The sequence below is a fragment of the Trachemys scripta genome, chromosome 23 (assembly GCF_013100865.1).
Source record: "Trachemys scripta elegans isolate TJP31775 chromosome 23, CAS_Tse_1.0, whole genome shotgun sequence".
Taxonomy (NCBI): Eukaryota; Metazoa; Chordata; order Testudines; family Emydidae; genus Trachemys; species Trachemys scripta.
In genome coordinates, this window is record NC_048320.1 from 7450940 (window position 1) to 7476101 (window position 25162).

Here is a 25162-nt window from a genome sequence, read left to right on the forward strand (position 1 = left end):
GGCCCAGAGCCCCCTCCCGCACCCTAGCCCCACCCCAAAGCCCACACTCCAAGCCAGAGCCTGCACCCCCTCCTGTACCCCAGCCCCCTGCCCCATTCCTGAGCTCGCTCCTACTGTCCGAACCCCTTGGCTCCAACCCCTTGCCCCCCCCCACATCCCAAACCACTCATCCCCAACCCCACCCAGAGCCTACACCCCCAGCCGGAGCCCCCACCCCCTTCTGCATCTCAAGCCCCGGCCCGGAGCCCCCTCCTGCACCCTGGCCCCACCCTGGAGCCCGCACCCCCAGCCAGAGCCCTCACCCCCTCCTGCACCCCAACCTCCTGCTCCAGCCCACTGAAAGTGAGTGAGGATGGAGGGGAGAGAGCAACAGAGGAAGGGGGGGCGAGGCCTCGGAGAAAGGGCATGGCAGGGCCTCAGGGAAGGGACAGGGCTGGGGGTAGGGCAAGGGTGTTCGGTTTTGTGTGATTAAAAAGTTAGCAATACTAGCTGTAGCTATGTCTGTCCAGGTAGAACAATACAACCCCCCTAGTGTGGATGCAATTATACTGCTATAAATATGTTTAACTGGTAGAGCTTGTTTCCATATGGGAAGAGGAATAAGCTATACCGGTATAACTGTGTCCTCACTAGGGGTTGTACCAGTATAACTATATCGGTAATGCCATAGGTGTACAGACCCCATCCTTCCATGGCCACCAAGGCACAAACAGGTGGGCCAGCTACATCCTTAGCTAGGGCGAATTGCTGGGCCAGCAACAGCTGGGGGATAAGAAATTGCGGCTCAGAGGAGAGGGGGGACTGCCAGACAGACTGAGGGATTGCCCAGCGGATACTCCTGCAGCAGCAGGCTAGCAGGAAACTGCCGAGGAGATCAGACTTCCAGTGAGGGAGAATCAGAGAACATGAATCTGGAAAAGGCCTACAAGAGAGATGAGGTAGGGAGCAGCAAGGGACTGTGAGGAGCTGCTTAACACAGGGTCTCTGGGCTGGACTCCAGCAGAGTGGGTGGGCTTAGGTTCCCCTGCCATCCCCAGCAAAAGGAATAGTAAAATCCCTTGGTACTGTGGGGGCCTGGGCTTATTGATCCTTCTCTAGGGTCACTGGACTCCTGCTCTGTCAGACTTTTTATTGGCCTGAAAGGGGAGATAAATGACCCGGCTGGAATCATAAGAGGAAGCCATCTGGTACAGGCCAAATGATTGTTAGCAGAATGAGAGAAATTGAGGCAGACTCATCGTGACATCATGCATAGCCAGGAAAGGGCGCTGGCTGACAGAGGCACCCTCTGGATGGGTAAAAAAAAATAATAATCACACCCCAAGTTATACTGGTGCAAAATCTTTGTGTGGACCAGACCTAATCCTCTTATATAGTATAGGAGGCCCTGATGACCAAGATGTTTGAGGAGGTCACAAAGCTAATCCAGGAGTCCTTTATGACTATGGCACTTCCTATTTTCAAATAAGATGCCAATAGCAATCAAGCAAGCAGGTGGCTTACTGTAGTTTCCATTTTTGTTCTACTCACTTGTCCCCAGGCAATCAAATTACAGTTTGGGATGACTGTTAAAAATATGCGACCTTTCTTCCCTCACCATGCAGACCATTTCCGCTGTTTGGAAAGATTATGCAAGTTCCATTGTATTGTACTAAATGAAAAGGGCTTGCAATTTTTGATCGAAGAAAAGGTTACAATTCAAGAGCAATCACTATTAAAATTATCCCTCAGCCTCTGAAAAATCTTTTGCACTTAGATTTACAATTCAGAACCCTATAAATCCATTTGGTTTGCTATTTTATTGTTCCAAAGAATTGAAAACTGTGCATTCAAGTATGTTTTCTTCCTATTCCATCCCATCCAGTTATGCACATAATCCCCTTTATTTTATATTCTATACCACTTTCCACGCTAGTTGCCTCAGGTACCTTGCTTTGGCATTTGAAAATATCTAATGTTTTCTCCTCCATATCTCTGCCATGCATGAGATGAAATATCCGATCTCGCATTATTTTGGCCACATCATAAATACATAATAAAAATAAAAAACACCCATACAAATACTAGACCCCATCCATTCTCCTCCTTTGGAAAGGATAAAATAAGCACAAATGAAAATCTGCAGCAAGTGTTAATTCTGAATTCCTTAAACAGTAAAAGATGCATTTTCAAAGATGAGGCCAGTGTTGCGTAAACACATACAAATGGCTTTTTTGTGGGCACAGTGAGTGCAGATGCAGTTTGAAGGAGCAGCCTTTGCTTTTTACTTTGGCAATGTGAAATCTAAGGGCTAAGTTTTGCTATCTAGACACTACCCTGACTAGGGTGCAGTTCAAGCTCCTTGGTGCTGGTAAGAGTCATAGAAAATGTAAAGCCAGAAGGGACCACCAGGTCATCTAGTCTGACCTCATGTATGTTGTAAGTCACCAACACCACCCAGTTACCCGCACACTCAACCCAACAACTGAAATTAGCAAGATATACTGCCCTCAGAAGGCTAAAGAAAAGAGTACAGACTGTACCAACCCTGGCCTTGCCTCCTATCATCCGCTTTATGGTGATGTACACCACAAATGGAGTATGGTGGGAACAGTTCCTCTGCTCTTCCAGAGTAAAAGCAATTTGCTGATAGATTCAGTGTTTAATTGGTCACCTATAAAGTGGTTTCTTAAAGTGGGAATATGTTCACATTCTTTTTTTCTCGCATACTCTCCTCAAAGGAACCCAGCAGCCAGTTTGTGAACTGGGGAGGAGGGATAGCTCAGTGGTTTGAGCATTGGCCTCCTAAACCCAGGGTTGTAAGTTCAATCCTTGAGGGGGCCATTTAGGAAACGGGTAAAAATCTGTTTGGGGATTGGTCCTCCTTTGAGCAGGGGGTTGGACTAGATGCCTCCTGAGGTCTCTTCCGACTCTGGTATTCTGTGATCACAGAAGGCAACAAAGAATGATCTAGTCTTGCAGAAACAATGCCAAGAAACAATCTTGAGATCAAGCTGAGACAGAAGCGAGCACATCAAAAGCTCTGAACACTTTTCAGTCATCACTAGAAGAAGAAAAGTAATATACAGATTAGAAAGAGAGAAATATAAAGTTAAATGAAACACACTTGGAGAGGGAGGGTCCAATCAGGTTTCTTATATAGGGTTTACTTCTGTTATACATTTCCATATAGCCCCTGTGCTCTGCCTCCAGACTTAGGGCTGCACTGCAGCGTTACAGGAATCTGCCTACTTTTTATTTTTTTACTTTCAGAATTGGGTACAATTCAGCTCCAAATTATCTATAACTGTGCACAGCAGTCATAGGCGGAAGACCGATGAAACCATGAGGGAGCTTAGGCTTAAGAGTTAGAATTTTAGTGTTTTTCTGGTTGAGTCTGAGGGACCGTCCTCACACACAAGACCAGACATCTGGTAGATAATGATGCCACAATATCTGTAGCATATTTATCAGCAAAGTTGTAAGAAAATTGAATTTGGGGTACACAGAAGATACCTAACTTTACATAATGGTATGTGTTTGCCTGAAGTAACATTAAGGATCTGAAGAAAGATCAAGGGAACTGGGTGATAAGAAGGCCCCTCCATCCCTCACCAACCTCCTCCCTGTTGCCTGAGGAAAAAGATAAGCCTTGCAGCAGTTATGTAACAAAACTCACGCTCTGGCAGACCAAGTTCCAGAATTGAGGGAACTTTCCTGAAGAGCAACCTACCAGCAGCTCTATCTGTTTATAATGAAGGAGCTCCACAAAGCAGACACCTTGCTCCATCTTCTGTGGCTGGAGTATGTGAAAAGAGTCTCCTGGTAAAGGACTACTCTGCTGCACTCAACACCCAGGTCACCTTCTCTCTTTGTTATTCCTCATGCTAATGTTGTAATATTTATTTTGTTCACGAAAGCCAGTGTGATATAGATATATAAGAAAATTAATGTTTTAAACTTTAAATAGTAGTCATACACGAGTTGAAACCACAAAAAGGTAAACACATTAATTTCAGACATCCTACTGCTTTATTAATTCTTTTAAAGGGATCTATAGAAAAGGTCAGGCAGCCCATTTTTCAAACTTGTTCTTTTAGAACTCTCAGAACTAAGCTCACATTGGCCACTTTTACTTCAGAGCAGGCTAGAAAATTCTAGCACTTTACAACAAAGTGCAATTACCATTTCAGTTTAATCCTGTAATTCAAAATGCACAAACTTTAGGAGACTTATCACCCCTGCTAAAATGAACATTTTGGCACTGTCTCCATTTATGGTGGCCAGGCAACCACTTCTGGCACGAGTGCAGGTATTCAAATATATGTGCTCGTCCCCATGTGAATTAGTGAGTTTGTACATGAACACCCATATACACTTGTGTAACACCTAACACCCTCCCCCCAGTGGCAAAATAATAACAATAATAATAGTCATAATAATAAAGTTTGCAGACATGGACTGAAATAAGATCTGGATTAGGCAAACAAGTTCACAAATAATTTTGCTTTACTATTCACCCACCTTGGCTCATCAACCTGTGTGGCATTTTAAAAGCCAATATTTTGACAAAAGCAACAGAGGGTCCTGTGGCACCTTTGAGACTAACAGAAGTACTGGGAGCATAAGCTTTCGTGGGTAAGAACCTCACTTCTTCAGATGCAATATTTTGACAGTATTCCCTGTTAACCTCTCCCAATCTTACTCATTCTAGAAGATGACCTGAGGATAAGTGCCTAAATATCTTCCCATCATATCTACAGCATTCATTAGTTACTTAATCTGCATATTTTATGATACATTGTCCAAAACATACTGTGAATAATTATGAACAGCATTATTGCGGTAGTTAATAGAAAAATGAGTTTATGGAACAAGCCAGAGTAGTTTGCTCAGAGATGAAACCCATACAACAGAATAGCATTCAGCACAGTTTGGGAATGAGGTTCCTAGAGGAGGGATTCACTCTTGTTACCATCACTGGAAACGGATACAGTTATAGCAATAAAGTATAATTGTTCTGATTAGTGAACACTGCCTTCGCAGATTTGACAAGTACCAAAGAAGACATGTTTCATATGTTACTGCTTTGAGACACATTGGCAGCTTATGTTGGTGTTCTGGCTTTTATTACAACAGCCCATAAACAAAATTAACCAGCCACTTGGATCATTTAGGAATGACAAAACAATGAAGCAAGAACATTTCCAAAGGCTTGTTTTTAAGTACTGTACGCTGAAGAGGACTTTGGAAGTAAAGGAGTAACACAGCTAGGAACTGGGTACTGTTTTAAATCTCAAGCATGTTAATAGCCAGTTATATGTCGTAAAAACGTTCTCTTCAGCCTTCCCCTGATACCACCTTCTTCCCAAACTACCTACAAAGAGATGTTTTAAGTGGATACACTGTGCGTCAAACAATAGTCATTTATTAATCCATTTGTGTCACAGTTACATCTTAACTCATCACCCCACAGTGAAGTTCATATGAGTATTAAATTGATCTCCCATAGAAAACAGTTTGTTTTCAGAGGTGCAGTTGTTTACACTAGACTACATTTTTATAATATTTTGTACCTGATCGTACATCAACTGTTTGCTGTTTTTCATCCGTTAATGAGCAGTTTAGATTAATAACAAAAAGAGACCTCCCATTGGAAAGAGAAAAAAAATCATAGAAGAAAAAAGGCACGGTGTGTCACTACAGATATCTGAGAATCCAGGAACAGCAAGGGATCCTAAAGGACCCTAAATGCACAGATGTCTTTGATAAACAATGGATGGATCCCATCGATGGAATGAACATTGACATCTCTCTGTCCCTTAGCCAGCTCTTCCAGTTATTTTCCTATGTCAGCCAGCATCTTATTAATAGTAATACAGTACTACCTTAGATTTATGCATAACAGACTCTTGGCCATGTAAGTGGCATGTTTTGCTTTAACATAAATGTGTTTTATGTGAAATAATCATGTGCTTGATTTAAATTAACATTTCTCTTTTGTGCAAAATTGGATTAAATTCAAACAAAATATGATGTTTGTGATCCATTTTGAAAAAATGGTTTTGGATTGTAAATCAGTTTGAAAGGAAGGAACTATTGTTTGTACAGGTGGTATGCTAGAATGAAAACAGTTGTATATATTATTTGGTTTCAGTTGTACTTTAATGAAATATGTATACATAAGAGTTTTTCTAAGCGTACTCAGTTGAAAAGACTTTGAGGGACTTATATGCTTGGTTGTCCTGCTTCTTCCCTCTCCCTTCTCCCCCATATCCTATGCAATTTTAATGCCCCTTTTGTATTTCCTGGTCTTTGTTGATTTGAATGATAAGGAAATATCATTCACGCAGTGGCGTGGAGGATGGGAGCACCCTGCAGCAAGCCAGCAGGGCAACCCGCGTCCTTCCCTCCCCGCCGACCAGAGCAGTGTGGAGCCCTCCCGGCAGGGAGCATGGCGGGAGGGGCCACGTGGCAGCGCCCGCTGAAGCCCTGGCCGCCCTCCTTCTCTCTGTCCCCCCCACTCCCTTCCCCTCCCCCCGCTAGCCAGGGCACATCTGCAGGGCAGGGAGTCCCCCTGTACCCACGCTCCAGCCGCGCTGCAGGTTTTTTTTTTTTCCCCGCTTGGGATGGACAGAAAGCCAGAGCCGGCCCTGGCAGTGCCCTCCGTTCTTTATCTGCAATTTCAGAGCAAGGATAATATTTGCCATATGCAGATATTACTATTATCGGGAAGGGATTTTGTAGTGTTAGTGTTTTATTTCACAGTCACTGTATCCTGTTGGGTGGAGTAAGGTTTGCAGTTGAAAGGGATGCTTTCTACAGTTTAATACTGTATATGTTAAACTGATTTTGAATAGTTTCTGAAGAACTTTCTGGTAGCTATGCGTAGGCAGATATCGGGTGAGGGTGACTAACTTCAGTGTCTGAATCAAAGTAGCCCCCAGTTTAACCACCACAGTGCTACTTTCTGGGCACCGTTCAGGGCCTGTCCCCACTCAAAAAGCCAGATCTGCAGCAGGGTTTGCTGTAACACTGGTCTCTCAATGGCCATCACAGAAGCATGATACAATGTAAAATACTGATTCTTAAAGCGATCTGGCAACACAACGATGATTGCCACATGAGGCACATCAAGGGGCTGCATGAGGAACCCAGCTGTCCATGGCAGTGACCAGCAGAATACCTGTGTGTTTTGCTTCATCAACTCTGTTCAGTCCCTGTTATCAGCACACTAAGGGTATGTTTATACTGCAACTAAAAACCCAAGGATGGCCCGTACCAGCTGACCTAGCTGGAGCCCGAGTCAGCCGGCATGGGCCAGCCCCGGGTGTCTAGTTGCAGTGTAGACATGCCCTAAATGACATCATCACAATCAGATCGTCTTTGTCCCTTTTCAGTCACTCTTTTGGAACAGATTGAATTGATGCATTTTTCTATTTTCATAGTAAATTACTAAATATGATGCCTTATATGATCCCTTTTATAAGAGCCACCGGTACTGGAGGAGTGTGAATAGTGTCTCTCAGACTTCAAACATGTCATTTAAGCGAAACCCACAAATTACAGTTCATCCTTCAGGATTAGGGCTATTTTAAAAGGTTTTCAATAGCTACATTTAAAAAGTTTCTTCCCATAACACAGGTCAGCATGAACTGGCAAAATTACATGACCTGTAATAGTTTCCAAGAAACCATCTTGGAAAACATCTCCGCAGCTAGCAACCATTGTAGTGTTGGACAGAGCTTAAAGGCCATTGTGCAAGATGTCCTCTCAGAATCATATTATAGTAGAGTTGTTCAGTAACAGTTTGTTACTTGGGCCTGTGAATTTAGCTTCCTCCTAAAAATCCTTCCCGTTCATTGTAATTTGTGAGTTTTGGTTAAGAGGTATGTGTGAAGTGGCAGAGACATTCTCCTGTATCTGGTAATTATGGCCCTTATATAAGAGATCAATAAAACATCACTCCAGTCCATTGAAATTAATCTAAAAAAGATGATTGTAGATCAATGGTTCTCAAACTTTTGTACTGGTGACTCCTTTCACATAGCAAACCTCTGAGTGCAACCCCCCTTATAAATTACAAACACTTTTTAATATATTTAACACCATTATAAATGCTGCTGGCAAAGCGGGATTTGGGGTGGAGGCTGACAGCTCGCAACCCCCCATGTAATAACCTCACGACCCCCTGAGGGGTCCCGACCCCCCAGTTTGAGAACCCCTGTTGTAGATGAACAAAATTTTTCCTCCCTTTAGAAGAAAAAGGGAAACAGTTCTAAATATTAAGACACAATTAATGAAGAAGTGTTTTCAGCCACCATTTTAAAGAAATGTTTCTATCCTTTCACGCTGACTGCCACTCACTGGTAAAACCATTTTAACCATAAAACCTGAACTGTTGACAAAAACAAATCGAGAAAACTGTTTCTAGATCTGGCAGAAATTGTGAACAGGGCCTGAGGGATCCAAGTTATGCATGGCATGTGAAAGATGAGCCTCTTAATAATACCAGTTTAACACCTAAAATCCCATATAATTGATATCAATATACTTAATAAAATAAAACCTTAAAAAATAAAATTGTTAATCCTCGGGGATTGCGTGGCCAAACAGCCAGGCATGCACCGAATTTACACTGCAGTAATTCATGATCCCTAGTGTGTAGATTGCAAGTCTGGCTTGTGGAAGCACGTTTTCCCTTAGACTGCAGGGTAAAAAGATTTTATTGATGTCTATTTGAGCACTAATGTGAGTTTTCATAACAAGACTTTTTTCCCATTGGTTTTGGTTGATGAGTCATCTAAAGAAACTCGTTCAGTTTTGTTTTTTAACTGAGAACATATAAAACGGAAAAGAAACTTCTATCAGTTTGCAGTAGCAGTGAAAGAGTTATATAAACAAATTAAATTGCCAAGGAGACTAATGTTTGTGGTCATCCTTGATGGCTACGTGTGTGCTTGGAGGAATTAAAATGAGATTTGTGCAGAGCTAGACAGGGAGATTGGATGCAGGAAATGTTTGCTGTGCAGCAGCTGTTGTCAGTCGGATATGTGTGAGAGGATCAGAGTTCTAGCAATGAAGCACATGAACAACTCTACTATAATATGGGTCTCCACGTCTGCTTGTATAATGTTCAGGGCTGCCCATTTCTTAAGAAACAGGAGCTGCTTAAACCAGGTAACGAAAAGATGAGTGTGCTAAAGGATTTAACAGAATTCAGCAAGAAATCTGCTATGATGTCACAAAAACAGTAGTTCTTTTAGCTAATAAGTTTGTGTACTGTATTTTTTGAAGCCTTCAGTGCAGCAGAACTGCTGAGCTGTGTGTGTAATACATTAATAACTCCCTTTCAGGTAAAAGATATGCCTTATCCTAATTTTGTGATCTGCATAAACTACAGTACTGAAGTGTAATTTACAAATCTTGAAGGGAGGAAGTGTTCAAACTTGGAAATAACCAATCTCCTTTGCTTGAATATTTCTTTATTAAACTTTCTAAAGAGCGCTGAAGGATGAGTTTCTGGTTTGGTTGTATAGCATGTTTTAAAGATTAGTAAATTCTAGTAAGTTTTGTCTATTTTTTTCTCTTGCAGAGCAAACAAATTGAAAAACTATTTTATTTGTAAATTAAGGGCCTGTTCTCATTTGTACCGAGGCCTCTTTATAGTACTCAGGCTCATTTACATGGCCATAAAGTGAGTCTAAATTACATGTCTACTCACGTGTAAAGGCCAGTTTGCACTAGCAGAGTGATGTAAAGTGGCCGTGGGATAAATGAGAATCAGCCTGCGAGTCTTTAAGTTTGCATTAATAACTTTCAGCCATTGTAACTATGATTAGAAAGAATTGGATTATCTCATCAATTGTTACTCTCCTTCCTTGCAGTAAAGGTTTGGTTTTGGTCAACTCTGTAAGAGGAGAGGAGCATGAAGGGTGAAGAGCATATTTCAGAACATAAGAAACCACATTTTCTTATTGTTTCAACTCTTTCCTCCCGTTTCTCACCCCATTTTTGGGGGGTGTCTAAATTTTGCATTGGTCGCAAAAACAATAGTTAATGTTGTCTAACACTTTCCATTAGAAAGTCCCTTTTTGAGTTGCTTATAACTTTGTCAAATTCTAATCATTCAGACTGAAAATTTACATGCTAGTTCTCTGCCTCAAGCTGAAATGTTTTGGAAAGTGTCAGTGAGAATGATTCAGCCACTTCCAAGAATGAGGTTAAAGAAAAATAGGCAAGTTTGTTAGTGTTCATTTCCCCATCCCAATTGTTTATTTGAAGAAGAGCTCTAGCATGGTCCATCTAACCGAGTTCCTGTCTCTGACATTGGCCATCACCAGATGTGCCAGGGAAAGATTCTTCCATAACTGCAAGGCAGTAGGCAGTTATGGAAGAATCTGCACCCCATGAAAGTCTCATCCTTATGCTTAATAGTTAGAGATGAGTTTAAGCCCCAAAGTATGAGATTTGACACCCCGTTCAACATTTTTTTCATCATTAGCTATAGCATCATGTCTTTGAACTCTGCTAAATTCTTGATTACAATGACATCCTGTGGTAATGAGTTCCACATTCTAACCATGCATTGTATGAAAAGGTATTTCTTCCTCAATTTAGAATTTGCTGCCTTTCAATTTAATTGAATGTCCCTTTTTTGTGTTCTGAGATGAGGAAAAAGTATGTTCTCCTGTGTTCAAGGCACTGGACTTGGACTTGAGAGAGCTGGGCGCAAGTGCTTCCCCACAGAAATAACTTGTTCTAGCCCATACAGGAACTCTGGAGGAGACATTTACTTACTTAATTAATTAAATTTAAAATTGTAATTTTATTTGCTTAATATTAAGTAATTGAATAAAATATTCTCAACTGTAATCATTTCGTTTATTATCTACTTCTCCAGCTGAGACCATTATGATGCTAAACAATTAAAATAATAATGAACACATTAAATAAGTCAAACAAAATATTCAAAATCCTGAATAGCAAGCAGTGTGATTTCCATTCCTGTGTAATTAATAGGAAGTATGGAAATGATTATCTGAACAAGAGTAGAGTCAGTAGGATGATTATGGTCCAGGTGAGAGAGGATTTTGTCCCAGTATAAAGCAGTGGCATGAAAACCTTTTTGGGTTAGAGAGCCACCTTAGTGCTGTGCTTGGGAGGTTATGCCACCACATCTGAGGCCACGTCTGCACTACAAAGTTTTGCTCATATAGTCATGCTGGTTAGGGGTGAAAACCCCTTGTGTAGATGTAGTTTATACCAGCAAAAGAGCCTTTTGTCAGTATAGGTGATGATGTTCAGGAAGGTGTTTTAACTATACTAGCAAAAGAACTCTTATTCCTGGTTTGTGCTGCATCTCCAGTAGGGAGCTCTGCTGATATTGCTTTACCATCAAAGCCTTTGTAGTGCAGACTAGCCCTAAGTGGGTCAAACTAGGGTTGCCAATCCTCCAGGATTGTCCTCGAGTCTCCAGGAATTAAAGATTCATCTTTAATTAAATATTATGTCATGTGATGAAACCTCTAGGAATACGTCCAACCAAAACTGGCAACCCTATTCAAAACTGACTCTCTAGTTTGGAATCCACATGATGGATGATCTCACACAGCTCCTCCTCTTGCTGAAATGCCGCCCACGTGCTTCAGCTGTCTTAAAGTGTGTGATGATATCAAGGAACAGCCCAATAATACCATTTAAGTGAGAGTCTGTAACCCTTTGGATTGGTCTGCAGTATTTTCTTCAAGTAAACATTCAGCAAAAGGCAACAATTCCAGTATCACTCTTCTTGCCTTAATATAGCATCTCTGTGTGAAAAGCAGGGAAACGACTCTAGGGGAAAAAAACATGTTGAGTGTTTGAATGCTGTACTGGGCGCATGATAATCAAAAATGAGAGCTCTTTTTCCTGGATGTCATCCCACAATTGTTTTTCTCAGAAGTCTTGTTTCAAACAGCTCCTAACTTTTCACTATGCAGAACGTCAACTCTTGTTTTTGTTTATATAAAAATGAGTTTCAAATCATACTCACTGGTTAACAATGATAAACAAATGAAATCTACAACAAATAGGATTATTTGTAAATGTAATCCATTCCAGTACTTTTTTTGGTAATCATAAAACAAGAGTGCTATGGTTTCTGTTGTCACCAGAACAGAATCATTTTGGGGACTGGTATTTTCCAGGAAAATTTGGCAGTACTCCATTTATTCAATGGTCAGATGAAATGTACTGTATGTGTTTTCAGTGTCTTGTAATCACATCAAGCTTTTAATGGCCCTGCTTTACTGGTTGCCAGGCAAAATGTGCTAATTTCTTCATAGCAGTGTGATCCAGTCTGATTGGTTGTTGCATATATTGTTCTATGTGTCCTACTTTTCAGTTGGTTTGCAGGTAACCATCTCTGCAGAAAGTGCTTCATCTTAAACAATAATGAGTAAATTACACTAAAAAACTGAACTGAAACACTGATAAATACTGCATTTGAAAGAACCGTGCTCACAGTACAATGGAAAAGCCAATGTGCGTTAAAGTTACCATAGATACATCGCTCCGCCCAGTGCAGGAAATAAGACACCATGTGTGTATATGATTAAAAACTATATTCATTCTAACATAACCAGAACAGAGCTACAGCATAGTCCCCATTCTGCCAGAAGGGCAAGCCCAGCATGTTACATTATCAAATTGCCATGGAAACAGGGTCTAATCGTAAAGAGGAGGCTAGCCCACTTCTGTCAAATCAAGCAGACATCAGAACTGAGAGAGCCCCCAGAATCCCCAGACTTTTCCTCGGGTGAGGGATGTGGGTCTAGATGAGAACTTCCACTTTCTGGGCTAGATACTGAATCCCGCTCCTTGTTGTGCAATGCAGAGCAGTGACTGCAGCCAGAGACCACTGAGCCAATGCGACTGTGAAGGCATTCCGGCACCCTTACCTCACTTAACCTGCTGTAAACATCTACAGAAACTTGTGACAATTGATCAAGTATAAACAGATTCCTTCCTTAAACCAGACCTTCTGTGTGCTCTGATGAAAGTGAAAACCCAATATTTACTTAGTGCCCATTTTGTGATGAGGGGAAAGTCCTAGTCCTGAAAAGATTGCTGGTGGAACCTCCAGCAAAACAGAAAGTCCTGCAGCAAACATGTGGCAGTTAACTAAAGAAAACCCAGGAGAGGCGAGGGAAGAATGGGTGATGTGTGCAGGAAGGAAATGTCTGCGTGGTCTCACGCCTGAGAGAAATCTTTGAAGGCCATACCCACAATGGATCAGGGAGATTGGCCAGTGGGAGGTCCTGTGGCATTCAGAATGGTCAATCAGGTGAAAAGAGGAAAGGCAGGGCAAGCGTGGTCAATTCCTTTCGACCCACAAGGCATTTTGGTTTTGTAAACTGAGACAGTTGACAGGGCCATTCAGAGCCTGTGTGTGGGCACCGTTTATTTATTCTAAATTAGAAGAAGAAAAAAGAAAAATAAGTACGGTAAATCTCTTAATGGCTCATTGTACTTGGATTCTAGTCTCACGTGAGATCTTGGCTTCAAGTTACAGTGCCTAGAGAGACAGTATCTGCAGTAGTTAGAGCAGGGCAATGGGAATCAGGACTAGTACAGATGACTAACTCGGTGTGTGACCCTGAGTGAATCACATAACTGATCTGTACTTGAGCTTTCTATCCCTGAAAGGGGGACAGTAGTTAGAGCAGTGGTGAGGCTTTTTAAATTATTGTTTGTAATGTGCTTTGAGCTACTTGGATGCAAGGTGTTATAAAAAGCCAAAGGAATATTAAAATGTGATCTGAATACCTGATGATTGATAAGCCAGTTCTTAAACATCCTTTTCTTAAGATGTTATAGTATATTAACAACCTCTCTTTTCCCCCAATCTTCCCAATGTCAGCTCTCCTTGTACACACAAATACTCTTTCATGTACTGATTTATGCAGTCTTGCTAAGAATGATAAGTCTGGTTGTTTCCCTTCAATGAAAACTGGGAGTTGTTCATTCCAAATTTATAATGTGTGTGAATGTTTACTGATGGGACTGCCTACGGGTTCTCCCCCTTCCTCTCTGGTTTTCTGTCCTTCTCCCCACTCTCGTTCTTGGGTGCTCTGTTGATTATGAATACAAAATCTCAGTCAAGTTTATATTTTTAAAAGTATATTGGTTGGTCTCTCTCCTTCCTGAACTGCTCTTAACTCTTGGCTAAGCAAATCACTCGTCTCCCTTTGAAAATGTTGCCGTTTGTTGCTCATTTACAGTCCAGTGTGAGTGGAAGCCTGCTTCCCTTCTTCTCTGATAACAGAATTACTGTTTAGAAATCTTTTCAACCAGAGGGTGTCTTCGTAAAACAAATGGACACTTAACGAACTGACCATTGAAATAACCATTGTAAATGTCGCAATTTTGATTTAAAAAAATGCCAACTGTAAAGCATGGTAGGGCAGGAGGCCATCTTATCTAAAAATAAATATTTTCACGTCAGGATGAAAGTACTCTTTAAACAGTGCTTCAGTGTATTTAATATGATGCCTCATGGAAGTTTTGCTTGTATCGGAGTCCTTGCAGAAGTAGCCCAGGTGTATTGCCCAGGTGTACTGCCCGCTGGTGTTGTGTCTATTTTTAGTTCTTAATTTGAGATTGGAAAAAATAAAATGATCTGCGCTGCATTATCTGTCACTTTCCACAAGGTAAGGGATACATTTTCTAGCAGCCGGCATTATTGCATCCACATATATACACACAGTGGAGTTGCCTTCAACTGAGTGCAATAAATTACTCCTATTTAATCTATTGTTATAAGGCAAATGAAGTTCTACCATGAACAAATAATGTTGGTATAGTGAAGTTGTCTTCTTTAGAACTGAGACTTACTTCTCTTTATCATCTGTGCAAGTCCCTTTTCGCCTGGAGGTTTAAATTTTCTATCAGCAGTTCTAACAGTCTGAATAGATGGATGTTAATGTCCAAATTAGGCAGATCTAAAATAATTGAAGAAGAGATTTGTTGACATTCACTTAAAATGCATTATTAAATTCCCAGTTATATAGCTGGAGCCTTTGACTTTATCTGTTAAACTTTTTGCATAAGCAATTAAATAATCCTTTCAATAGGAAAGGCTTGGCAGCTATAAGCACCTCCATTTCTATTTGTCTTGTCATTTCTGAGCATCAGCAGGAAACCAAACCAGTACCAATATCTTGGGGGCATGAGCGAAGTGGTACCAAAACACCTCATTATTCCTAGCTGTGTGAAATTATTGTGCCCTATGTTTTCCAAACTTTCATTTCATGCATGGTCTATGCAGATTTCTCCCTTTAAGAAACCAAAGAGCTGGAAGGAAACATACATTGTTCTTATAGGCCTATGCAATATGAATACAACTTCTCAATTCATATTTTACATTTGCATTTTTGTCCACCATATGATTTATGACCCTTCAAGGTCGAAAGTTGTAATCTACAATATCACATGCAGACTTACTTCATCTCAGTTTTGCTGATTTAATATCGTTATAAATGTCTGAGTATTTAGTGTGAAAGAGAATACTAGATGAATAAAAATACCAGGACTTGGAGCCAGGTCTCATAGTTGTTTGCTTTCCTTTGGCAGCCACCAGCTCAGCCCACTTAGAGGATCTAGCTTACCTGGATGAGCAGAGACATACTCCCCTACGTACGTCCCTCCGAATGCCTCGGCAGAGCATGGCAGGTGCCCGCATACAACAAGACCTAAGAGGTAAGGACCAGCTGAAGACTTTTGTGCGGGCACATGCCATAGGTAGTAGCCACAAGGATCTGACTTTATATGGTGCTTCCTGCAGTTGTCTGTTATTTTGGTGGAACCATCTGATTTATGTAAAGTTTCCCATATTACCGTATATACTCGTTCATAAGCTGAATTTTTTTAGTAAAAAAGGGAAGCATCAGAGAGGGGGGTCGGCTTCTGAACGGGTATAGAGAGGGGAGAGGCGGGACACGGCCCCTCCCCTAACAGAGGAGGCAAGGAGAGGCAGCAGAGCCAGAAGGGAAGAGGCGGGGCCAGTCTCTCTCCTCTTCTGGCCATGCTGCTCTCCCCCTAGCCTCCGAAGCAGCTGCAGCTCCGGGGCTGGCAGGCTGCGGCTGTGCCGCCCAGCCCGCCACTGCAGGCTGCAGCCAGAGACATCCTCCCCTGGCCCTCCCCAGGTAAGGTGGGAAGGGATGGGATGGGGAGACTGTGGGGGTCCCAGGCTAGGGCTGGGAGGGGTTACACAGGGAGGGGTCATGTGGGGAGGCCCCGGGTTAGGGGTGGGGTCATGTGCGGGGTGTTCACAGGGGTTACTCCCTTGACCCCCAGCTTCTCCCCCCCCCCCCAAAAAAATTTCCCCACCAGTTGCTGTCCCGGCCAGTCAGGGTAAGCTGCTGGCAGGTAGGGACATTTTGTTTACTTAGATTTACCTCTGTGCTTGTGGATGCTCGAGGTAAACAAACCGTTTTGGCCTGCCAGTGGCTTATCCCGATGGGCTGGGAGCCAAAGTTTGCTGATCCCTGAATTATAGGGTCGGCTTATGAATGGGTCATAAAAATTTGCCATTTTTACTTATCCATATTGGGGGGTCGGCTTATAAACGAACCAGCTTATGATCGAGTGTATACTTTATATACCTGAAGTGCTGCCTCACTACTGAGAGATGAGGTGGCCTCTTGTCTTTCAGTGTGTTTCTTCCTAGCATTGTCAAATAAGAAGGGAAAGAAAACTTGAGAGAAGGTGTAGCAATAGATTCAAGTACTGATCTCTTTAGATGATGATAGTTTGCCAGTGGCTGGGCCATGTTTCTGTGAGGAACAGTGCAAAGGGAGCTACATGGAGTGTTGTTAAAGTACCCTTTCTGGATTGCTCTTGCTGTGATATTTGCTTAGAAAGCAAATGCGTCAAACTCTGATGTCTATTTAGGTTGCTATATACAGAATTGTGTGCTGGCAGGTTATACATACTTGTCAACATTGCAGCCTGTTGCACCCTATTTTTTCCTTTTATTGGACTTTGGTTTGTTTGCATTTCAGCAGTTACTGCTTGCAAAAGATGCATCATGGTTAAAGGTTTGGGTTTGGAGGGGTTTTTTGTTTTTGATTTTTGGTGCCCTCAGATATACTGTAACTACAGTATCTGAATGAGCATACACTGAAAAGATGCTTGAGTCTTGAGTTGTGTTTCAGCTGTGTGGGACAGTTCCTGCTGTTGGTTTGCCACAGGGCCATCCTATGTTTGCGTGTCTGCAAGTCATGCAGTGCTTGTTAAGAGTCCATAAAGCTCTCCTCTTCTCCTCTGGGTGCTGTGTTTATTTTTACCTTGAGGAGCTGACCTACTGTCTCAAGTAAGGCAGTTTGGAATGTGCCCATCAGTCCACGCTAGACTGGTTTCTAATGTAGCAATCCAATGGCACTGCAGGGTTGGCCGGTTTTAATTCTGATGGGGATTTGTACAAAATACACAACCCTTGACTGAAAGAGAAAAGTGATTTTGTGTCGTCTTGGATCACGGTTTGTAATGAAATCATATTGGCTGGTGATACAGTTATAAAAATGTACTGGCAGGCAGTAAGCGAAGAAAGCAAACTTGGACAGACAGAATTCCCATATGTTCTAACTGAGCAGCTTGCCAAGCCTTCATAATTTGCAGTGATTGCATCCAAAACATTAAACTTTATTGTAGGAACAGAATCAAATTGTTTTCCAGACACACTTTTAAAAAAAACATGCAGCACCACATCTTTTCTTTTCTTTTTCGGTTAAGCCTGCATGTGAATAGCGAGCAGTGTTTCATATTTTATGTCTGTTTCTGGTTTTTGTTGTAGTGACACGCTATCTTAACAAAGGGGAGGGAGGGAAAGCACTATAGATAATACCACTATTTGGAAGTCTCTTCTTTTCACGGGATATGTGATTTTTTCTGAGTTAAAAAGTTCCAAATGTTTCTTTGAAACTGTGTAGAACTGACCTGTTCTAGTGACCAGGTCTTCGAGCTGTTGTGCCAATTGGAAATCCTAAACTTGGGCTCAGTCTTGGGCTTGGTCTACACTAAACCCCCAAATCGAACTAAGGTACGCAACTTCAGCTACGTGAATAACGTAGCTGAAGTTCGAAGTACCTTAGTTTGAACTTACCTCGGTCCACACGCGGCAGGCAGGCTTCCCCGTCGACTCTGCGGTACTCCTCTTGCCGAGCTGGAGTACCGCAGTCGACGGCGAGCACTTCCGGGTTCGACTTATCGCGTCCAGACAAGACGCGATAAGTCGAACCCAGAAGTTTGATTGCCAGCCGCCAAACTAGCGGCTGGGTATAGACGTACCCTTAGTATGTCATGTCTTGGGGATTTGCAGAGATGGTTCTCAGTCTTTAGTGGAGCAAGTAGTGGCTTCCGATCTGAGAGCCAAAGATTATGACTATTGTTTAACTCACCAATCCCCCTCGTGCCCAAATTTTAATTTTTCATGGAGAGGTTCAATGGGTAGACATTAAACAAGTGACTCTTCCCTTCGGTCCATTTTGTCTGTTAAATCAACCTGTTTGAAAAGGGGAATTGCATTCCTTCCCCAGCTTAATACTAAAGGCTCAGAGCAGGAAAAATATTTTGTGCAAGTGGCAGGTTATAAACCAAATACTGAGTGCACTTTTCATTTTACTGTCATGAGCCAGAGGAATTTAAGGTTAGTTTAGGTTAATATAGCTTAACCTGCAAGATAATAGTTGCAAGGTACTCTGAAGTAGAAGTGTATTGTAGAACTAAGTACTGGGTATTAAAACATTAGCCAGTGTTGTCATCATGTTCCCATCCCAGATAAGGGAAAATCAATGGTAATTTACTATGTAAAACATTCTTCTTGTCCTCTATAGGAAATATTTTGGGGACAGATGATTGGATGGAGAATTCCTGAGTGCTACAACTCTTGCATTAGAGTACTAAAGTACTGCTACTATTATTAATATAGGCAGTGCAGTAGTGCCTAACACTTTCCATTATAATCTATAAAATCGCCTAACACTTTCCATTATAATCCCCTGTTTTCACTTGCTTGTAACTGTTATACACTTTAGCCTTTTGGGCTGAAGTTTTCCATGCTTCATTGATTTTTATGAAAACTTGATAAAAATAGTTCAGCCATCTCCAAGGAGGTGCTCAATAAAAAATAGATATTTATATACCGCTAAATGTATGCAAGGTTCTTTACAGAAAAATAGTATTCTCTGAAGAGCTTGCAGTCTAAGTGGAATAAAAGGAAGATAGGATCAAGATTCTCAAGCATTTAATATACCAACGTTTGCATGCTGCTGTTTAACATAGGATAGAAGGAGATGACAGTTGACAATACCGTGTTCCTCAGATCTACATTTCAATTCTAATAAGTATAAAGTCACTCGTGTCCAGGCGTTGCTCTCTAGATATTTGCAATACTCTTAATATGTGGCTTAGTACTGTATGGGCTTTGTATTGGACAGCAAGATATCTGTGTGTTCCAGCTGCTGGTCCTAAAATGGAAACTGGCAAGTACACCACACAGCTTAATGCTAATAATGAACTGTGGATGCTTACTGCCAGCATAGCTCAGAAGGAGTTCTTAGTCTCTTGGAAGAGAAAGGCGTCTGCAAGCCAAATAATTTTCTAACAGGCACTTCAACAAAATCAAATTACAACTAAGAATTCAGTTTGTATAGGGGAGAGTGATCTAGATGGTACAGAAGTGTGTCTCCTGAAGGCCTGTGTTTAAATCTGAAGGTTAGGATCAGAAGTGAAATAAATTATTGGATCTCAGCTGTGCGGATTTTGTGCATTTGTTCATATTATTCAATCAGCCTTACTTTGGTATGATTGGCATTTTCTGCTATGGAGGGACCCAGGACTGGAATAGCAGGTGTGTTTCAAATCAGGATTGAAATGTGTTTTTAGGTCTCTACTGGAGAGGTTTGCAAAGCTTATGTGTTATCAGTCTCTCATTTAGCACTAAAAATACACTCTCTACCTGCCCCCCTAATTCTTTCCAAAGAAATATAGATTTAATTTACTTCAACAAGTTATCTCAAGTTCAGGATATTAGCATGGGACTCTAGCCTCAATTCTGTAAGATTCTTCATTAAAAGTGAATAGAAAACCCAGTGAAGGGTTGACAAATTGTCAGATATAAAAAGGCAAGTTGTTAATTTATTTTGTGGTTGTAACAAATACTAAAGCCAAGCAAGTAACCAGGATCCTCCAGTTTGTGCGCACACACTCTGGCCTGCTAATTAGTCACATTTTTGTCCCTCTCCTTCTGAGCCCTTTCCAATCATCTGTCCTCCAGTGAATTAGCCTGTAAAATGTAAGGGCTGTGATACTGTTTACCTGCTCTCTATTTCTTCTCTCGCCCTAGTTTGTTTTTATCTACTTTCTCGTTCTCCATTCTTCTCCTTTGTTACTAAATAGGCTTTGAAGATGAAGGATCATTGTCCTCTTGCAAAAGTTAGAATGCAAAGATTACGGTTGGGAATTCATTAGGGCCCCATAGTTAATTACCCTTCTATGACGTCGATAGAGACACAGCTGTATGGGGCTTTATTATGGGTCTGACTCTTGGTAGCTCCCATAGTTCTGTGACTCATTAGGGCCCCATAGTTAATTACCCTTCTATGACGTCGTTAGAGACACAGCTGTATGGGGCTTTATTATGGGTCTGACTCTTGGTAGTTCCCATAGTTCTGTGACTTGCTTGGCTATGCTTGGGGAGTGCTGTCTGCTGAGGATTATTAAATAAATCTTAATGGGCTCTTGAGATGTTCATCAGACAATCTCAGGAATTGATGAGGTTAAATAAGTATCTGGCATGTATCATGTGACTAATCGGTGACACATGAAAATTATTTTTAAATGTTTTAGAAAACCCAGTTAGCAAAATCTCAGTGCTCTTTTCTTCTCTAAAGATATGGAGCCTTGGCTTGATGGTGTAGATTAGAATAGGTATTGGCCAGGCATCAGTTTAAGAGAATGGACAAATCAGTGATGAGGAATGGTATGAGTACACTGCAGGATTCAATTTAGTCAGCATAATAAAATGAAATATTTGGGGCCTTTTCCTATAGACCATGTGGAATTAATATTCTAGCATTTGGTACAAATATAACTTTGGTGGCTAGTGAAATACAGAACATCTCCTCCTCAGCACTGATGTCCAAATGGTTGTGGCACTAAACATTTTCTTTCTGGCAGGGTACTTACCAACGTTGCATACTTTAAATGGAGCACTGAGACTACAGCCAATTACAGGGGAAAGTTTCATGTAATTTGTTCTTCTCTTAGTACGTGTCTGACAGGCCTCGGGTTCATAGAGAGGTCTCAGGTACATGCTTCCTAATAGGTACTGGGGAGGGATTTGGGGCAAAACTTTGGAATTCAGGTCTGATTAGTAAAAGAGCTGGAAGGGGAAGGAAAGAAAACCTTCCCAAAATGTGGGTGTGGGGAAATAGCAACCTGTTCTTTTAAGAAAATAAAACTCTAAATCAAAAACAGTTTTAATTTAAAAAATTAACTAAAAATCAGAAGCAGATAGTTTGTAGGCTTGTGGATGGTTGTCCGTTGTCAGCTCCTTGAATCAGATTTCTCCTTCCTTGTTTCTTAATGTTATTTTTTGAAAGCCATAATTACTAGGTCTGAGCCCCACTCCTTCTTGGTCTCTGGTGTGAACCGAGTCATTCTCAGCAGAGACCACCTGTGGTTATCAGTATTGACTATGTATCATTCCTGACAATTGGAAAGCGAGAGGATAGTCTTGAATGAAAGGCAATATATGTCATTAATGCAATTCTGGCTTATCCATCAGAATTAGGCATTGGAGGGCAGGTCTACACTACAGCCCGGATCGACGCTCTGAGATCAATCCACCAGCGGTCGATTTAGCGGGTCTAGTAAAGACCTGACAAATCGACAACAGATCACTCTCCAGTATAGATCCCTGTACTCTACCCCCTGACGAGAAGAATAAGGTAAGTCGACGGGAGAAACTCTCCCGTCGACCCTCCCGCGGTGCAGACCCTGCGGTAACTCGACCTAAGGTACGTCGATTCCAGCTATGTTATTCACGTAGCTGGAGTTGCGTTGCATTGCGTAACGTAGGTCGACTTACCGCAATAGTGGAGACATAGCCTCAGACACTGAGCAGTGAAGCTGCCTAGCACACTGAAAGCTATTTGGTGGAAAAGGTGTCCCCTAATTCCTTTCCATGACTTTCATTTTTGTGGCCATAGAAGACCAATACATTACTATTGTTATCATACCTAATATTTTTAAATGAAATAAAAAGAACAACTTTGTGTCAATGCGGCATTTATTTTAAATGTCAAACAGTCAATAGTTAGGAAATTTAAAAGATTATGGTTTCTCCTATAATGTTAATTTGGCCACATTTTACCTTTTACAGCATAGTCTATTCCCATGAGGTGTCAAATTCCCTTTAACTCCTTTGAAAATTACATACTAAGTTAATGTTGTGAATAAATTTTTAATTTTTAGAATTTTTTGATTGAGTACCGGATATTTCAACCTTAATATTACATTAATGCTACCTGTTGTATTTAATAATAATAATTAGAGATGGGCCAAAACTGGAACCTAAAATCCAAACTGTTTTGAATTTGGAAGTTGATAACCATTTGGATATGGGGAATAATCAGATATAAATATAAAAAATAGACTAGATCTTTAAGGATCTGCTAGTATCCCGTCCAAACAAAGTAATGCATGAGATAAATTAAAACAATAATGTAATAGTTTCATACTCAAAATGAAAATGTATTTACTTATGTAGAAAGATCTGTATTCTGTATGCTGTGGAGACATAAATCTGCCCATCTATCTCTTTCCCAAAGACCACAGCTTTCATGTGGCTTATAAATGTGATCTGTGAGCACTACCATATTGCTGTGTGTATAGTAATGCAGACAGGAGAGTTTGGGGCATGTGTCAGGGTTAGCTATTGTGTGTAAATTTATCATCACTTCACAGAAAAAAGTCTTTATTTTTAGATTTAGTATGCGAGTGCAGGAAAGTTGTTTCATTATGACCAGATGTTGCTGCTTTAATTAGCTGTGTTTGGACTGTTAAATTTCCTAGGGGGCATCTGAGCATTCAAATTTACATCAACAAACAAGTAACAGTAAGCTACATGCATTTTAATGGTGGAACCTTCTACATTAGAATTCAGTGCCTGGATATTGTATTTTCGATGGGAGTCAAGATGTCTTTGTTTATCATTGTTTATCTTCTACTCAGCCATGGGTGGCAGGTGGAGCCCCCCTTTGGCGAGGCTAACCCCTGGCTCTGCCCCTTCTGTACACTCCCCCTCCACCCGGAGGAGCTCTGAGCTGTCCGGAGGCCTGAGCACCCCCCACCCCCTGCAGCCACTAGTAGCTGCATGCGGCCATGGTGGCCACATTTAAGAAACACTGGCCTAGGGCTCTACCAAATTCAGAGTCCATTCTGATCAATTTCACAGTTAGAGGGTTTTTTAATTGGTCAATTTCACGATTTCAGATGTTTACATCTGAAATTTCAGGATGTTCTAACCATGGGGGTCCAGATCCAAAATGGGATTGGGGGGAGGGGGTTTGCAAAGCTGTTTTAGAGAGGGAATCCCAAGATTGCCATCCTCACTTCTGTGCTGACCTCAGGGCTAGGCTAGAGGAGGTTCCCAGAGATGAAGGTGGGTAGGTACCAGGGGTTCTTAGTCCAGGCCAGTGGCAAATTAAAGCAGGGGCCCCCGGCCAATTTGTGGGCCCCCAAGAAAAATGGTTGCCCCATCCCCAGAAGAAGCCCCAGGGGAAGTAGCCCCTACCCAGTCACCCTGAGTCCCAGCAGGAGCTGTGGGGGAAGAAGCCCCAAGCCCAGGCGCACTGAGCCCGGCTGCAGCCGCAGGGGCAGACTTTAACAGACTCAGGGAGGTGGTAAGTAAGATCCCATGGGAAGTAAGTCTAAGGGGAAAAACAGAGTTGGCAGTTTTTCAGAGAAATTATTATTATGGCACAAGAGCAAACTATCTGCGTAGGAAAGATAGGAAGTTAGGCAAGAGACCACCTTGGCATAACCAGGAGATCTTCAATGATCTGAAACTCAAAAAAGGGTCCTACAAAAATTGGAAACTAGGTCAAGTTACAAATGATGAATATAAACAAATAACATAAGTATGTCGGGACAAAAATTAGAAAGTCCAAGGCACAAAATGAGATTAAACTAGATAGAGACGTAAAGGGTAACAAGAAAACATTCTACAAATACATTAGAAGCAAGAGGAAGACCAAGGACAGGGTGGGCCCGTTACTCAGTGAGCGGGGAAAGATAATAACAGAAAATGTAGAAATGGAAGATGTGCTGATGTTTTTGTTTTGGTTTTCACCAAAAAGTTTAGTAGTGATTGGATGTGTAACATAGTGAATGCCAGTGAAAATGAGGTAGGATCTGAGGCTCAAACAGAGAAAAAACAAGTTGAAAATTACATAAACAAGTTATATGTCTTCAAGTTGCCAGAGTCTGATGAAATACATCCTAGAGTACTCAAGCTGATTGAGGAGATATCAGTGCTATTAGCAATTATCTTCAAAAACTAATGGAAGATGGGAGAGATTCCAGAGGACTGGAAAAGGGCAGATATAGTGCCAATCTATAAAAAAGGGAATAAGTACATCCCAGTGAATAACAGACCAGTCAGCTTAACTTCAGTACCTGGAAAGATAATGGAGCAAATAATCAGCAATTAATTTGCAAACACCTTGAAGACAAGGTGATAAGCAACAGTCAGCATGGATTTGTCAAGAATGAGTCATGGCAAACCAACCTAAGAGCTTTCTTTGTCAGGGTAACAAGTCTTGTGGATGGGGCGAAGCGGTAGATGTGGTATATCTTGACTTTAGTAAGGCTTTTGATATTGTCTCATAAACAAACTAGGGAAATACAACTTAGATGGAGCTACTATAAGGTGGGTGCATAACTGGTTGGAAAATTATTCCCAGTGAATAGTTATCAGTGGTTCACAGTCAAGCTGGAAGGGCATAGTGAGTGGGGTCCCCAGCACAGGTGCTGGCTTCTAGTTTTCCCTGGGGGTGCTCAACCCCTGCTCAGCCCAAGCCCCACCCCCACTCCACCCCAGACACCACTCTGCTTCTTCCCATCCTACTCTACCCCC

At 41.5% G+C, this 25162-nt stretch overlaps 1 protein-coding gene across 12 annotated transcripts in view; it reads left to right on the plus strand.

The window, feature by feature from the left end:
• TANC2 (tetratricopeptide repeat, ankyrin repeat and coiled-coil containing 2) overlaps window positions 1-25162 on the plus strand; it is a 593041-nt gene that overhangs the window by 460881 nt on the left and 106998 nt on the right. For all 12 annotated transcript variants that reach the window (XM_034755956.1, XM_034755955.1, XM_034755959.1 and 9 more), the window contains one exon: window positions 15595-15720. In XM_034755956.1, coding sequence (XP_034611847.1) covers window positions 15595-15720 — 126 coding nt within the window. The remainder of the gene's footprint in view (window positions 1-15594; window positions 15721-25162) is intronic.